The sequence below is a fragment of the Cebus imitator genome, unplaced genomic scaffold, assembly GCF_001604975.1.
Source record: "Cebus imitator isolate Cc_AM_T3 unplaced genomic scaffold, Cebus_imitator-1.0 Scaffold9, whole genome shotgun sequence".
NCBI classification, from domain to species: domain Eukaryota; kingdom Metazoa; phylum Chordata; class Mammalia; order Primates; family Cebidae; genus Cebus; species Cebus imitator.
In genome coordinates this window covers 228,871-245,717 of record NW_016107324.1, presented here as the reverse complement: position 1 = coordinate 245,717, position 16,847 = coordinate 228,871, and the positions used below count along the sequence as shown (strand labels likewise).

Genomic DNA, 16,847 nt, shown 5'->3' with positions numbered 1-16,847 from the left:
GAGACGGCGTTTCACCATGTTGACCAGGATGGTCTCGATCTCTTGACCTCGTGATCCACCCGCCTCGGCCTCCCAAAGTGCTGGGATTACAGGCTTGAGCCACCGCGCCCGGCCCTCTACTTACTTTTCAACACACGTAAATCTAGCTTCCACCCTAACCATTAGGCTAGTGAAAGCATCCTCTCTGAAACCAGCACAAGTGATCATTTAACTTCCTCAACTGAAGCTTAGACAGCTATACTGTAGATACACTCCTCCATGCCCAATAGCTCTGTCTTAACTCAATCTCTACTTCTTCTTTCCTGGGTTCATGTAAACCAGTCTAATTGGTCTTTCTGTTATCAAGTCTGTCTCTTTCTTGTCTAGTTCATCTTTTACACTGCTGACAGAATTATTTTTCTGTTAACCAATCATGTCACTTCTCTTTTTAGAGATAAGTCAGTGGTCTTTGTCTAATGGCTAAAAAAATTCTAACTCCCAATAACACACACATTTTTTCAGCCTCCTCACTAGCCACTTTCACTTTATTTTCTAAAACATTATGCCCTTGTCTTCAGTACTCTGATACTATAATGCCTTTTCTTCTTATCCACCTAAAAATTTGAAGTATTCTTTAAAACATATCTCAAATATTCCCTCTGCTATGAACTCTTCCCTAATTCCTTCAGTCGGAATTGTTCATTTCCATTTACAATTCTTGACATCGCTAACCACATTTCCGAGTTAACACTTACCAGGTTACACTTACTATGTCATTTATTATGTGGGGTAGACATTGCATACATTATTTCTTGCACCATGCTACAAACATTTAATTATTTTTTACCTGACCATTGTGTAATGTTTGAGCACTGATCCCTGAAGATAGGATTAAATTTTGGCAGTGGTTAATCTCCTTCTGCATATTGATTTCATGTGCTTGTCAGTCCCCAACCTGACTGTAACTCCCCGTGTCCAATATTTAGCATACTACCCAGCATTTTCAGGCCCTTAATGAATATTGCCCAGTGTGAGTAAACAAATGTTCCATGTCCTATGCTTCAGCTGAATCAATTCCAATGTTCAATGGGATGGCATTCTATGGCCAGATTAACTTCATATCTAATTCTTCATATACATGCTGAAATTATGGAAACCAGTTCACAATGTACTACCTACCACCTATCTTTCCCTTAATAAGAGTTTTTCAAACTGTAAACCTAGTACTATTTTCCAGCAATGGTTCAAATGTTCCATTTTAGGACTTGATTCTGGACTTAGAGTCTCACTCTGTCTGTTGCCCAGGTTGTATTACGGGTGTGAGCCACCTCTTCCAGCCTGTACTTTTCTTATGTTTTTTTTTTTTTTTTTTTTTTTTTTTTTTTTAGGTAATAGTAAAGATTGTTTTAAAAAATTAAGTTTTTCAAATATCTGTTTTCTTTGACAGTAAAATCTGCTTTTTGATGTGACTATGTTAAGATGGCAGAACTTTCTAGAACCTAAAATCCATCAGGGTTTAAAATCAAGTAAAAATAAGTAAACTACATTACTAATATGATGTTTTAGGTATGTAGTCTCAAATGTGTATTTACATATAAAATTTTAATCTTAGAATAAAATCTAAAGTCCCTTCCAACTCAAAGGAGTCAGAATTCTTTTTTTAAAAAATATTTATTTATTTATTGAGGCAGGGTCTTGCTGTGTTGCCCAGGCTGGAGTGCAGTGGGGTCTTGGCTCACTGCATCTCCACTTCCCTGGTTCAAGCAATTCTCCTGTGTCAACCTCCCAGTATCTGGGATTACAGGCTCCTGTCCCCATGCCTGGCTGATTTTTATTTTTTTGGTAGAAACACGGTTTCACCATGTTGGCCAGGTTGGTCTCAAACTCCTGACCTCAAGTGATCTGCCTGCCTCAGCCTCTTAAAGTACTGGGATTACAGGCATGAACCACCGATCCTGGCCAAGGAGTCAGAATTCTTAAATGGCTTAATCAGTTGTATATATAGTTGAGGGCAGAAATAGATTAATAAAATCTATGACAGAAACAAACCAATATCCAGAAGACTATGGGCCACCATCACACATTAGTCCTAATTACAGGGACTGGTCTTCAAACATTATATGATAGTTTTTTTCAAAATAAAATAAAGATGTATAGGCAAAAATGTACCAGGTATTCTGAAAAAATGTATGTAATGCCTACTTCACTATCTTACATATGAGTCCATCAATAAAGGTCAGTTTCCTCCCTGGTTTAACCATGTATCTCCTAAAGGCATGCCCCTGTTGTGTTAGAGCAATTTTTCTGAGTGTGCAAAAATCTTTTACATGCAGTATTCCACATTCTTGTTCTTTCTTAAGAGTTGCCTTGAGTTCTCGAGAAGAGAACAATGCCCATGAAATTTGAGCCACTGTCGTTTGAGGGGGAAAAAAAAAGTCTCCTTAGATACAGCTGGATACTGCAGGAAGGGAAATGCTGGAATCACTTCAACATGACTTGGAGTGAGTGTAGGTATGCAGCTGCCAGCCACCTGATGAGTACTATGATTAATTTTATGTCCTTAAATAAAAAATCACATCATCATCATTGCCAATCCTATCTAGCAAAAGGAAATATAATCCATCTTTAGATGAGAAATAGTTTTTTTCCTTCAAATACTTGATTTTCAAATAATTCGAAGCAGTACAATTTTCATGTTGAGTTGAAATCTGTTCTGATACAAACAGAAAAGGTTATCAGATAGTTCTACTTGAAAGGCTGCAAAATGACAATCTTTTTCTGCATCATGATGGCTCATTTCAGATTTACATTAAAGTTTCTGGGGTTGGAACAGCTCTTACTGTGTTTATATATTACTTATACCTGAAGTATCTTGTGTGCCTTACTACATATGCAGGCACTGGTGCATACAAGCTCAAAATGAGTATCTTTATTGGTGGTTATGTCCCACAGCAACACAAGGTGGGTGGCTAGTCCCAGGTAGTCTCTTTAATAATAGTGGACTGTTTTACTCGAGGCCTGCTTGGTTCTTACCTGAAATACTGTTACTCATTGCAGTTTTTACATGCACCAGGATTTCTTTCTACAAACATATATTTTTTTAAATGGAGTTTAAAATTTCAGCAAAATGAGTTGAACTAAAATTCCACTTTTTTTTTTTTTAGACGGAATCTCAATCTGTCACCAGGCTAGAGTGCAGTGGCGTGAACTTGGTTCACTGCAACCTTTGCCTCCCGGGTTCAAGTGATTCTCCTGTCTCAGCCTCCTGAGTAGCTGGGACTACAGGCACATGACACCATGCCCAGCTAATTTTTGTATTTTCAGTAGAGATAGGGTTTCACCATGTTGGCCAGGATGGTCTCGATCTCTTGACCTGGTGATCCGCCTGCCTCAGCCTCCCAAAGTGCTGGGATTACAGGCGTGAGCCACCATGCCCGGCCCAATTCCCCTGGTTTTTATGGAAGTACAGGTATGTGTTATATTTGAATACCTTGTGGAATTTGGCGAACATATCAAAGTCTAAAGACACCAGACACAACAGGTCAGTTTGTATGAACTGGGGCTGCCCACTGGAAGGACAAATCTGAGCGTTAAGGTCACTAAAGGTAGAACAAGCCTTCAGGAGAGTTCTAACACAGGGTCCTTCCAGGTTCCTTAGAAGGTAGTAGAGGTCAAATTCAAGAGAGCTTTTTAAGAATTTTTAAGATTTTAATGGCAAATCAGAGCAGCATCTGCTGACCAAACCCACAAATATGTTTTGCTCATTGTAGTCTAAGTAATTTCTTATGGTTTTATACCATTTGCTTAATAGCCTAAATGAACATTTGAGCTCAGAGGCAACATGGTAAGTTATGTTTCAATTACAAATTAAAAATGGGGGGAAAACAAACAATTGGCCTTTCATATCCATGGATTATGCATCCAAATATCAAAAATATTTAAAAAGAATAAAAAATACCAAAAAAGCAATAAAGTATAACATCATTTACGTAGCATTTACATTGTATTATTATAAGTCATCTAGATATGATTAAAGGTGTAAGGGAGGATATATGTATGTTACATGTAAATACTATAACATTTTATATAATGAACTTGAGCGTCCATGAACTTTGGTATCGTTGGGGGTCCTACAACCAATCCTTCCGATAGATACAAAGGGACAACTATATTCCTAAGTGTGGGTAGGTATGTACATGGATGATTTCTTTCTCCATATTCTCCTAAGAGAAATCTACAAAGTTGAACTTGTATTGATCTCTTATCAAAAATGAATACCTTATTCTTAAAAAAAAAAAAAAAAGCTGCTGCAAATAGCCATGTTGATGGTAACTATATGTATTGGAAAGCATGAGCTATAGGAGAGATAAGAATAAACAGAAAGGAGAAAGGTTGATTCTCAGATTCTCAGGGAGACCAGCCACTCCTAACCCACTCCCGCCAGCCCCATCTCAATGTAATCTATACTAAAGTCATATTGTTAAAAAATAAATACCTAAAGAAGTCTGTGGCTACAAAAGAAGCCTGCTATCATCATATTAAACTCAACAAAAGGAGGCACATCAGTTGAAATGTATTAAGCATGAATTATATTTGAAAAGGAAGACTTTAATTTAAGTAGACATTCTCATCTTGCTGGAAATGGCATGATTATAATACAATAATGAAATCCCCCTCCATAAAACGCTCCTTGATTTTGCTAAATAAACTAATCATAGTTTAAGTAAAACACCGACTAAGCACTTCTTTATATTATTTGTGTGAGAAAAAAAACTAGTGTGTTATACTCTGAAGGTTTCACAAACAACACTGTTTCAGTGGATCATGCTCACAGGAGAGGCACAGAATAGCAAACTGAAATGAAATCCATCTAGAAGGGATGATTTACTAAAATAATCCACTTTCATTTCCAACCTAGTTTTTAATGACTAATTTAAACAAAGAAACCACTTGTATTTAGTTATAAAGACATTTCTAATATAATTAGCATATAAAAGCATATTAAAGATGTGAAACCTTAGAATAATGTAAAGCACAACATGAAACAAATTCTTTCACTTCAGTTCAAATGCACAGCATTTCAAGAGTGTCTTTTGCATAATAATTTTCTTAAAAAAATGAATGATTTTGAAACATTTTGGCATTATAATAAAAGAGTACACAACAAGGAACCCTGAAACACTATGGTAGGACTACAAGTTTGAATGAGCTTTTAGAAGTTATAGAAGCATATGATTAGGCTGAATAACAAAGTCTGAAGTTCACAGAACTACTGAATAAAACATTTAAAAGAAGGTAAATAAAATGTATTAATACTTGATAAAACTTGAAAGAAATAAACATTCATTTCTGACAGAGATCTAAAAGGTTCGATTCTAAAATATGATAAAAACTTTAGGTGAGACCAAACAAGAATAAAAGAACTGCTGAGAATGTGCAAGTGTTCGGTCACATTCTGCTAAGTCAATTTTATTAATAACTTTAATTGTATATACGTTTTACGTATTTTGTAGATTTAAAAGAAAGGATTTGAGCTTGGATATCTACAGTCAGTTGAGCAAAGTAGCTTTTTGTAATTTATAAATTCGAATTAAAGACTGGGTAATGAAACAAAATTAAAGGTTAAAACAACTTTGTTTTCAATACACTCACATATTTTTACTTTGTAATACAATATAGCTGTCACACACAATGGCTCTAGTAGGCTTAAATCAAATTGCAATGGGCAAGGAAAGCCAAGGAAGGGTTTACAAAATATTTAATAACCAATAATATCTGTTCAGTGTGCAATAAAATAAAAAAGTTCTAACCTAGAAACACAGAAAACGAATTTATTGTTTTTGAGTTCCAGAAATAAAAGCAACAGAATATATTGTATATAATCTGTAACAAGCTGGTCCTATAATTTCTAAACTACAGTTCAATTAAAACATTTAAGTAATAGAAACAATCTACATGTTTTTCTACCAGGTAAATATGCCTGAGAGAGTTGCCTATAAAGAAATAGGCTTTAAAACTCTTAACCACAAAGAATCTTTTGCTGCGACATTATGAAGATGGGCTATGCATGTGGCTGGACTAAGCCATTTCCCAGAGATTCTGCTCACTGCTTAGCTGCAGGTGGTGGTCCATCAGTGACACAGTGTTTCACATGAATACCAGCTCAGTCAACCGAAAAAGCACAGTAATATTTTAAAACCATCTGTTTATATTCATTAGTATGTAAAAATCACAATACACAGATTAGGAAACGTGTAACGTGTCCATAATAAGAGTATATTATGTCAGGATAAGCTTTTTAAAGAGGCCTAAGCAATGCAATAATGAGGGAAGCAGACTCTGTGTGTTGGCTACAGTGAAGATACGTTAAAATTATAATTATTGTCATTGCCAAGAACTAACAAATAAAAACAAATTTAAAAAATTAAGTTCTGGTAGCACAATTACATCTATGGTAACAACAGCTCCAAGCAAAGGACCAATTCAGAGCTTGAATGAAATTTGTACTTTGTTTCTATAAGAATACAGTGTTATTCTCAGACATTTCTACATGACTAGATTCATAAATAAGCAGTGAATTTCTTTTCATCACAATTTATTTCTAATTCATCCTATGCAGATTATAGATAGAACTAAAAATTACTTAGGTTTTTTTCCAGTACTTTATATAAATCGAGATCTTTTTTTAAACAGTGATTTATTGTGTTTTTTAAGGTAAAACAACAAAAACAAACTCTAAAATTATAACTTTAAATTAAGTGGTTAAAATTTCAGATGACAGAGCCAATAATTTGTAACAGCTTCTTTAAGTTCATATTAATAGTCCAATTAAAAACACTAACAACTACCTGGCAATAGTTTGAAAGAATCAGAAGGGTTCGGTGAAGGGGGGGGAAATCCAAACATGCAAAATACCCCCAAACACATGATCTTTTTTTTCATTTTATAATCTAAACTTGTAAAATTTTTATAAATACATGATCATTCTACACAATACAGATCTTGTAGAGCATTTCTAAAGGATATTACAGTTTTTGGTCTTAAGGAATAAAGACTAAGATGGGAAAAAAGATGAAAACAGTGAAATCTGAGGAAGCAATACACTCTCTACACACAAGCAAACTGTAGTTCATCCAGTCAAGTTAGCGGTTACAGTTCAGTACATGATTTTCAAGGCAACTAAGAAATCAGGACACAGATATTTCCCCTTCCTAGAGTTAACAATTCTTTTAAAAGCTCTGATGTATCTATAAAGGAGTGTTGGTTTTTGTAGGGTTTTTTCCAAAAGGAAACAAAGAATAAACAGGGGAAAAAAAGTTTCCATCCCTAAATTCACATACACAACAAGTTAAGTTAAGCTATATGCTAGTTTTAGACTACCCACTGAAATAGAATTGTTGGTACCATCTGAAGCAGGCGCTACCCTCCCTAGTCAGTTCAATACATGATCCAGTAAAACAAATACACACTGTTATGCCTCAAACAACTATTAAGCATTTCATTATTCTTCAAATACCATGTTTAATTAACTCCTAAGGTAACAGACTTCTAGAATGTTGTATCTTAATGGTGTACCTGAATCAATACTAGCAACAGAATGCAAAATTCAAAACTGCTAAAAAGTAAAATCATCATTAAAAAAAACTCAATCCTTATGTAAAAAGAGAGCGAACTGAGTGTGAAATACTAACACCAAATGTCTGAAGGCAGAATTTTTGTTTGTGGAAGACAGAGTGAAGAGACAGATGCACCTAATCAAGACCAAATGGAAGACAGTGAAGAGTATGAAAAATGTTTATAAAAGAAAAAGAAGGAAAATGGAGAAAAGGCAGCAAAAGGATTACTAGATAGAACAAAAATAAGAGAAAATGAAGCATGTGCATATGGCTCGTTTTTCATCTGTCCTTTGTGTTCCTAAATAACTTAGAATGTAAGTGGCATGTAGGCCACACTAGCAGGCAAGAATGAGCCTTGTGATGGATAGAGATGAAGGATCTGAGGCTAATGAATTGTTTTGTTTTTGTTTTTGCTTTTAATTCATACCTGAAAGCCTTGAATCCTTGCTAAATATTCCAGCTGTTTTGAAGGTTGTACTGGAGAACAAGGGGGAGTAGGAGAACTTCCTTTTAAACCTATGGCTTCAGCTGTAGAGGATGTTCCATTCATAAGGAGTTCCCTGGCAATTGTAGCTGAACTATTCGATGTGGGAGATATACTGAAGAAAGAGCTTGAAGGTTGGTTCATATCTTTGGGTGACAAATAGCCTAGAGTGGTGCCAGAGATTACTTTGTGGCGGCTGGCTTCCATCTCTTGATAAACATCAGGAGACAAATGAAGAATTCCTTTTGGAGCTATAAATAAAATGAAGGGATACTGTTATTATACTTAAAATAATTAAGATAGAAACATGTTATAGCATTATTACCTCAATGGCTTTACTTGGTATAATAACAAAGAAAGGAGAAACACTGCCAATCAAGTATCTTTGTCATACTGTAGAGGCATTTGCAGCTTCTATTAAAAGGTGAATAATGTTGTTTCAATTTTCCTAAAATTACAAGTTTAAAAAAATCCAAAAAAGTGGTTTCATTGGGACTTGTGTGTAGTAGGGAGGCTATAAAGGGACAAGGGAAACTGATGTGTGGAATTACAATGAGGGCGAAAATTGGGAATCTGCAGTGTCTTCACCTTTCATTTTAATATTTTATATCTCATAAAAGAGGCATGAAACCCCAACATATATAGCAACTGAGGCACACCAGGTAAAATGAAAGCTGAATCCGTCCAAATTTATTTGGAGCTACAAATGCAGGTATTCAACAGCCTAATGGTCCTCTCACCTTCACAAGGATGTCCCACAGACAACTCTAACTCACGAACACCTAAAAAAACAACAGGGTATCACCTATAAACTAGTACTCTCCCTAACTTGCTTTGCTCATACCACCATGAGGCTACTCGTGACCCAATCTAGACTCCAGGCAACCATCTCTGATTTACTAATAATCAAGTAGTTATCATGTTGCTCAAACATCTCAAGAATCTGACCATTCTAGGGATTATCTAGTGCATTAATTCAAGTCAGGCCACGGACAGATTCTGAAATCAAGAGGAATGAGCCTGGGGCTCAGAGCTTTGAGACAAGCAAGACTGAAGTCAAGTCTTTAGGCAACTCCCAGATAAGTTAGGTCACTGGATACATGGTGCACCTCTTTGCCTCTCCAGGAAAAAACTGACTGCTGGAGCTTTTCAACTATTAGCTTTGTGCTTGGCTGAGGAGAGGATGGTTACGGTGACCACCACCACCACCACCTACCTCTGTTTTCATTGGCCCCCGGTTGCTAAAATATGCCATGTCCTGTCAGCACTCTGAGACTGGCCAGACAGAAGCCAGTCCTTTGGGTAGTCCCAGAAAAACTAAGGCATTGGATATATGGTACACATCTCTCCCCTTCCAGGCAGAAAGAAGCTGGGAGCTGGGGGTAGGGGGTGGCTGTCCTGATTATATGGCACTGCACTATAGATAGGGATTACGGCATGAGAGTATGCCAATTAAGATCCGGCTAGTTTCATGCTCACCTGGCACACAGGGGCCTCTTAACTGATTTCTGGATTCTGACAAAGAAAATTCACCTTTAAATTTATAGTTAAATTGCTGTGCTCCAGGGCTTCCTATTCTACCATCTTGCCAAGGCTAGACCATTCACTTACTTAAAGGTTTTTCACTGGTTTATCAGTTACGCTATAGGACCCAAAATCCTTAGGATAACTTAGGAAGCCCTTAATAATCTGGCTTGTACTTACTCTCTATCCTCATCTACTAAATATTTCATGAAGATCCCATGTTCCAGTCATACAGATATATCCAATACTCTAGGCTATTTGATTCCAACACATCTTTATTTCTATTGTTCGGTTACACACATGCACATACTCTCTTAGTTAAGCTCCAACTGCTATTGTGCTAGTTAAGCTCCAGGTATTGTGCCAACCAATACTGTCCCGATATCAAGCCATGCTCAGTCTGCCAGGAGAGGAATGAAATGAATAATACAATGTGATAGGGGTCTCGCTAGGGATGGGTATAGAGAGCAGTGGGAATGGGAAAGGAGAAGTGCTAAAAGCTCAGCAAAGGCTTGCTGGAGATGACAATGACAGTAAATTTCAAAGGATCAGGAGAACATAGTCAAGGAAGAATAGGACTGATGGCGGATGGCCAGCAGGAGCAAGGGCAAGGACCTAGAGAATTTGTGTTCCAGGAAACCTCAGGGCATGCCTTACCACAAGAGCATACAGAGAGTAGGGACTGCAACAGGTGGAGGCAGGCAGGGGCCAAGGTCCAGGGAACTTTACTCTGATGCCATTCAAGTATAAAAGAGTTTCATAAGTTTTTTTTTTTTTAAAAGAAAAAACTTTAAATAGCTTAAAATAATACAGACAGCCCTCTGCATACTTGAGTCCTACATCCCTGGATTCAACCAAATATAAATAGAAAATATGTCTAAAGAGAAACAACAACAACAACAACAAAACAACACCAGGAAACCCCACACAATAAAAAATAACAATACAGCAATAAAAAACAATACAAACTTAAAAACCAATACAGTATAATAACTACTTACATAGCATTTACATTGTATTTGATGTTATGTAATCCAGGGAGGATTTAAAGTATACTGGCGTATGTACATAGGTTATATGCAAATATGATGCCATTTTCTATCAGGGACTTGAGCATCTGTGGATTTTGGTATCTATAAGTGGTCCTGGAACCAGTTCCTCAGAGATACCAAGGGATGACTGTCTATCAATCCTATTTTATGTATTTTCTTTATTCCTTTTATGTTAGCTTTCAAATTCTCTACATTAGCTTTTTATAATCAGAAAGAAATTTCAATAAATTTTTTTTACAAGAAAACATTATATACTGGAAAAACTTAAGATAAATCTCATCAGCCAAAGGACACTACTTTCAACATTTCGCTTTAAAGATATGTTTTTAATCCTGTTTTATCTATGTACTTTTTAGTTGCTGTGTACTGAAAAAACAAGTTAAAAACGTAGGAATAACATATGATCCTGTCATTGTTTACAAAACAATATACTTCTACTACTAATACTAAAAGCATAGCATTTCATTAAATGTATGAACTGTTTTTTTAAACAATTCCATAATATTGGACATCTAATTTATTGCCAGTTTTTTGCAATTATAAACACACTGATGAACATTCTTGTAATTCAATCCTTATTCACATAAAAATTTACTTCATCAAGTTAGAAGTGGAATTGCTGGTTGAAAGGATATTTAGGGTTTCTGAAACTAATAAATTGCCCTCCAAAGAAGTTGTACCAATATCAGACTCCCACAGAGATATATGAAAGTACCTTGTTTCCTATTTTGGTATTGGATATTACTATTAAAAAATCTTTGCCAGTCATCAACAGTAACAGAAAAGCAGGTCAGTGGTTGCCTGGAGAGTGGAGCTGGTGGGAGTGATAGATTGCAAAAGGGTATGAGAAATCTCTGGGGAAGATGAAAATGTCAAGACTGATTAAACTGCAGACATTATGTGCAGTTTATTATACTTCAATTATACCTCAATAAAGTTGTAAAAAAAAATTTGCCAATTTGATGAAGCGACATATTACTGATTTTTGTTTTTTTACTATCTGCATAAACATTATATATATTTTAATTTAACAAATAAATGTTATGACTCTAACTTCTATACTCAATTTAAAAAATCAAGAAACTTAACAGCATTACTTCAATATTGTTATTATACAGCACTAATGGGTTTGCCAATAGCAATATTATAAAGCAACAAAAATGCTCTCTCCACACTCAAGAGAGGCATTACCTCATAGCATAAGAACGTGGAGTTCAGGCTCTCTTCTTATACAGTAAAGCCTGAGTCCACTTTTCTTCACAAATAAAGAAGATTCCTTTCTACAGAGTTCAACTAGCAGACCTGTCATAGAAATAGTATAAAGACATAGATTTATGTGGTCAAGAACTGAATGACTTTTAACTTGAACATCAGTAACAGTGTTTGGATGGGTCATAATTCACTTAGGATCTTCCTGTTGCAAATTAAGTTGCTTGTCAATAGTATAAAGCTCTAAAAGTAGAATCAAGAGTAATTTAGGGTATGCATATTTAAGGACCTTAAATTTATTTTGACAATTAGGTTTCTCCCAAAAAACTAGCCCAATTTATACTTCTATTAGTAGGATGTGACTGTTTTCCCACACTTCTCCCACAACAGGTTTCAGTTACTCTACATAAGCATTTCCACTCTACAGTAATTCGCTGTGAATTTATTTTTGCTTGGTTACTGCTCAGGATAAACTTTTTCTCATGTAACTACTTTAGGTCTGTGCCTTCTTTGACCTCAGTTTTGCTCATGGACTTCAACCACTACACTTCCCTTGCTCAGGCTTATAACATCCATTATATTCATTCACCCTTTATCTGAAGAGGTCCTGAACCCATTCTGCCATCATCTATCTTTTGTCGCTGATTTTGCCTTTGATGTTCCCACTGCATATAGTCTATAACCACGGTACACTACAATGCGGATACAACATGGGCACTATTCTACTACTTTACTTCTCATTTAATTCCAGTAACAATCATATGAAATGGGCATTATTATTCTTCTATATTAGAGATTTAAAAAACTGAAGCATGGAGAAATTATGAAACTCTCCCAAGGTCATATGGATAATAAACAGCAATGCTAGAATTTGACTCCAGGCAGTCTGTCTCTAGAGTCTGGATGCTTAACCATTACATTAAACAGCCTCCTAAAAGAACAGGTAGGAAACTAAACGCATCATCCCCCCAGTTCCAAACCCCTAAGGCTTAACCCAGTAAGTAAACTCAATGCCTGGAGTTTGCCCAGATTGGCTCCAAGGATGACCCATGTCATGATTGTCCCTAGATGTTCCAGAGATGAGCTCACCAAAATCTCACTGATGTATGTGAAGTTCATACATGATTTTAAAGGTCTAAAGTTGCCAGGGACTGTGATATCTTATAAGAAATGCCAGGCTATTGTGCCCACTTGACACATTTTTGCTCAGTAGATCTGTGCTTCTTTCAGATGGGTATATGAATCCGCTAGCACACAAGTCCTCCCAGAGCATCTTTATGGAGCTCCAGTTCTTACTGAAGAGTTGTAGAGGAAGTTTTGAATTGGAGATCTCTTAAAAGGTTTTATAAGTGAACCTTGTCTTTCAGTGATCACTGATATCATGATTCTTTCAGAGATACTGAAGAACATAAATGTTTATGAGTAGCAAGTGGTATCAGAGGTGTTAAAACGCGGCACACAAATGCAGCAAGAATTATAATGCTACCACACTGATCCAAATGGTTAATGTCACTCCACTGGAACTCCCAGTTTCTCTGGAAGTCCTTGGAATGAGCATAGCTATTTCACAATAAAATAATTTCTTTTCATTTTCCACAGCAAAGCTTTGAAAAAATCTTTGTATTTCCATTGCCAGATTGAATTTTTGCCTCAATAATGGTAGACTATAAATTTGTTTACAAATTTCCAAATATCCAATACTACTCAGGCCCACTTTGCCACAGTGAGTTTTTCACAATAAAAAATTATAATTAAAAATTCTTAAGAACTAGAAACAGGGGCTTCTGGTTCAAAACGGGAAATGTGAGAAAAGTATGAACAACAGCATGATTATCTGTCTTATAGTGATTTTAAAAAATCATTTGTATGAGAACTGGTAGGCTCCAAATAAGGTCTGTGGTCTAGTTCACTGCGTTGTGGCAATTTCTTGGTTTTGAAAATATACTATAGTTATATAAGACATCACCACTGGAAGAAGCTGAGTTATGAGTACATGCAATCTCTCTGTACCATTCTTACGACTTCTTGTGAGTCTATCATTATTACACTTAAAAAAATTTTTTTTAAACACTGACACAAAAGCACCGTTTTATGCTGCTCTGGGCCTCTCCCTCAATACAGAGACCCTGGAACAGGGCGGTACTGGGGACACCAAAGTGGCAAGGACTGGCGGCAGCACCAGTCCTAGATATAGCCCTGAGGATAAGCAGGGCTGGCAATGGCAATGCCTGCTCCTTAACAGCTTTGCTCACAGTCTTTGCCTAATGCATAGGCCCTGGCTCCCCAGGCTCTGGGTGCTTGACTTTTAGCTACATGAAAGCAAGAGAGATCCTGATGGCAGTGTGGGCCTAATAGCTAGGACCCTATTCTTTCCTAGGGTGGTCTGAGGCCACATATTAGGTAAGAGTACATGTGACCCAAGGGAACCTACGGGACCACCATGACCACCATGGTCATATCCCTGAAGGTCAGGGACAGACGGAATGCATCCTTGGCATGAGCTTTAGGTACTAGACTGATGTGAGCTACAGAAATCCCCCTTGCTGCTGCCCTGTTGTTGGGATCCAATGGAACAGACAGTATTTGTATGTGGCTCCACCTCTTCTTTTTCACATAGCTCACTGCCAATCTGGTCTTCCAGCTGAGGCCGCCCTCAGACCCTTAGTTCTGCCTAATTTTTAAGCCAAATAAACATTACTTGTGAAACCAAAAATCAACAATGCAAAATTTAAAATAAACTCTCGTGAAAAACTAAAGAGAAAATGTTAGCTAAGAGCGAAACAATGAAAAAAATAAAAAAGGTAAAGAATTTGTTAGAGGTTTCTTCTTAAGATCAGTTTTAGAATCACCTTGGAAGATAAAGTTAGAAAAAGACACATTAAAAAAAGTCATTATTGAACAGAAGAACAAAATGATATGTTTTAATATGCTCAAAAAGCATAACTTGAACAGTGGGGAAAATTAACCTTGCTCTTACCCTTAGAGTTGAACGGAAGCACTGATTTTGTTAACTTGCGCATTTTATCGGTCCTTTTTTTTTTTTGGCACATTTAACATAATGATATATACCAAGGGTTCTTAATTTGGTGAACGTTCATGAATAAAATTACTGACAAAGAACTTTTCAGGAAGATATTTGTCTTTTGGTGAACACAGTACCAATAGGAAAGTGTACTTAGTTCAGTCTTGCCCCCAAAAAGGCAGAATCCCACTCCATGACACAGCATCCAGCACACCTCCACGAGGAAGAAGGAGGAATACAAAATACTAAATGACACATATTCCTGAAACACTAAAAACAAACAGCAATAACAATAAAGGTTTTTCAAAAATGTTTTAAAGATCAATTTATGATGAACTGGGAAATGCCTCTGGAAAGCTGGTGAACCTCAGTCAAAGAAAAGTGCTAGTCAGAGTTTTCAAATCCATGGCTGTTATTTTTTAATTTAAAACAGGAAAATCAAAAGTATGTAATAATAAAGAATATAAACCTCAGTATAATGAATAAATTCATCATTTATCTTTTTTTTTTAACCTTACACAAATGCAGTAACTTACACTTTTGTCAGAAATGTTCTTTAACAAGAAGATTCTGGAGCCCAAAATGAGCCATGTAAATCAAAGAACAGTCTGGCATATGGATTTTTAATAGTAATCCAAGGGCCCCTAAATAGTCTGAAATAGGTTGACTTCACAACAAGGGCAGTGCACATTGTATATGACTCAGTGTAGTGCAGGGAAGTGACTGGGGAGTTCAGGAATTCCCCAGAAGTGCATTCACCGCTCATCTTAGTAATAAGGAAGATTTCGCTTAGTTGGCTTATTTAGAAGAATTTTTTTCAAGGCTCAGTTTTTCAATAAAGATACAACTGTGACTATTTCTACCAAGTAAGACAAAATAGTTGCAGTGAAAATGATGTTTGAGAGTAGCCTGTGAGGATAATGAGTCCTCTTCAATTTTTAGTTTAAGAGCGGTTAAAATGTTGTTTGTAAAACAAAGATCATTCTCCTTGGTTATGTTTCTTCACAGAAAAACTCCATTAGTTATGATTTCCCCTGAGACAGAAAAACACTAAAAAATGGATTACATAAGTCTGACATATGACACAAATGACCTGATCTCTCAGCAGGAAGAAACACATACTGAAATGTCCACCACAGCAGCTTCCAAACACTGCACCGCAGTACTTCTCTGCCAGGATATCTATCGCTTCCTAGTCAATACCTGCAAAGAGCTCACAATACAATAACAATACGATAACAATAATAATTCTAGCTAAAACTCATAGAGTCCTTACTGGATATCAGGCTTGTTCCAAATTTTTGCATATATTAGTTTAGTAATCGTCACAATGACCCCCAAGAAGTAGAGACTACGAATATCCCTATTTTACACCTGAAGGCCCTGAGACACAGGTGATATGGCTGGCTTAAAGTCACAGCCAGTAAGTGGCAGGTGTTGGAGCCAATATCCAGGCGTCTAACTACAGTCAGCACATATAACTACCTTTCAGTAGTAAAACAAACAACAAACCAAGAACTACTGTTCTTTATATCTACACATTTAAGAAGCTCTGGGCATTTGGAATCTTGAAATATTCTAACACCATGATAGAGGCAAGAAACTGTCAAGATAATTGATCTTCATTTCTTCATTTCAAACCTATTTTCTAGGCTCAATGAACCTCAGTCTCCCTCTCACAGTAAGAGAAAATATGAAGGCCAGTACGGTGGCTTACTCCTATAATCCCAACAGGTTGGGAGGCCAAGGCAGGAGGATCACTTGAGGCCATGAATTCAAAACCAGCCTGGGCTATAAAGCAAGATGCTGTCTCCACAAAAAATTAAAACTTTAGTTGGGCATGGTGGCATGCACCTATAGTCCCAACTGCTCAGGAGGCTGAGGCAGGAGGATCCTTTGAGCAGAGGAGTCCAAGGCTGCAGTGAGCTACAATGTCATCTCTGTAGTCCAGCGTGGACTCA

General features: G+C 36.6%; 1 protein-coding gene across 2 annotated transcripts in view; it reads right to left on the bottom strand.

Annotated features, from left to right (window-relative positions):
* STAU2 (staufen double-stranded RNA binding protein 2) overlaps nt 1–16,847 on the bottom strand; it is a 342,311-nt gene that overhangs the window by 122,873 nt on the left and 202,591 nt on the right. For both annotated transcript variants that reach the window (XM_017544235.1, XM_017544228.2), the window contains one exon: nt 8,023–8,330. In XM_017544235.1, the coding sequence (XP_017399724.1) occupies nt 8,023–8,330 (308 nt within the window). The remainder of the gene's footprint in view (nt 1–8,022; nt 8,331–16,847) is intronic.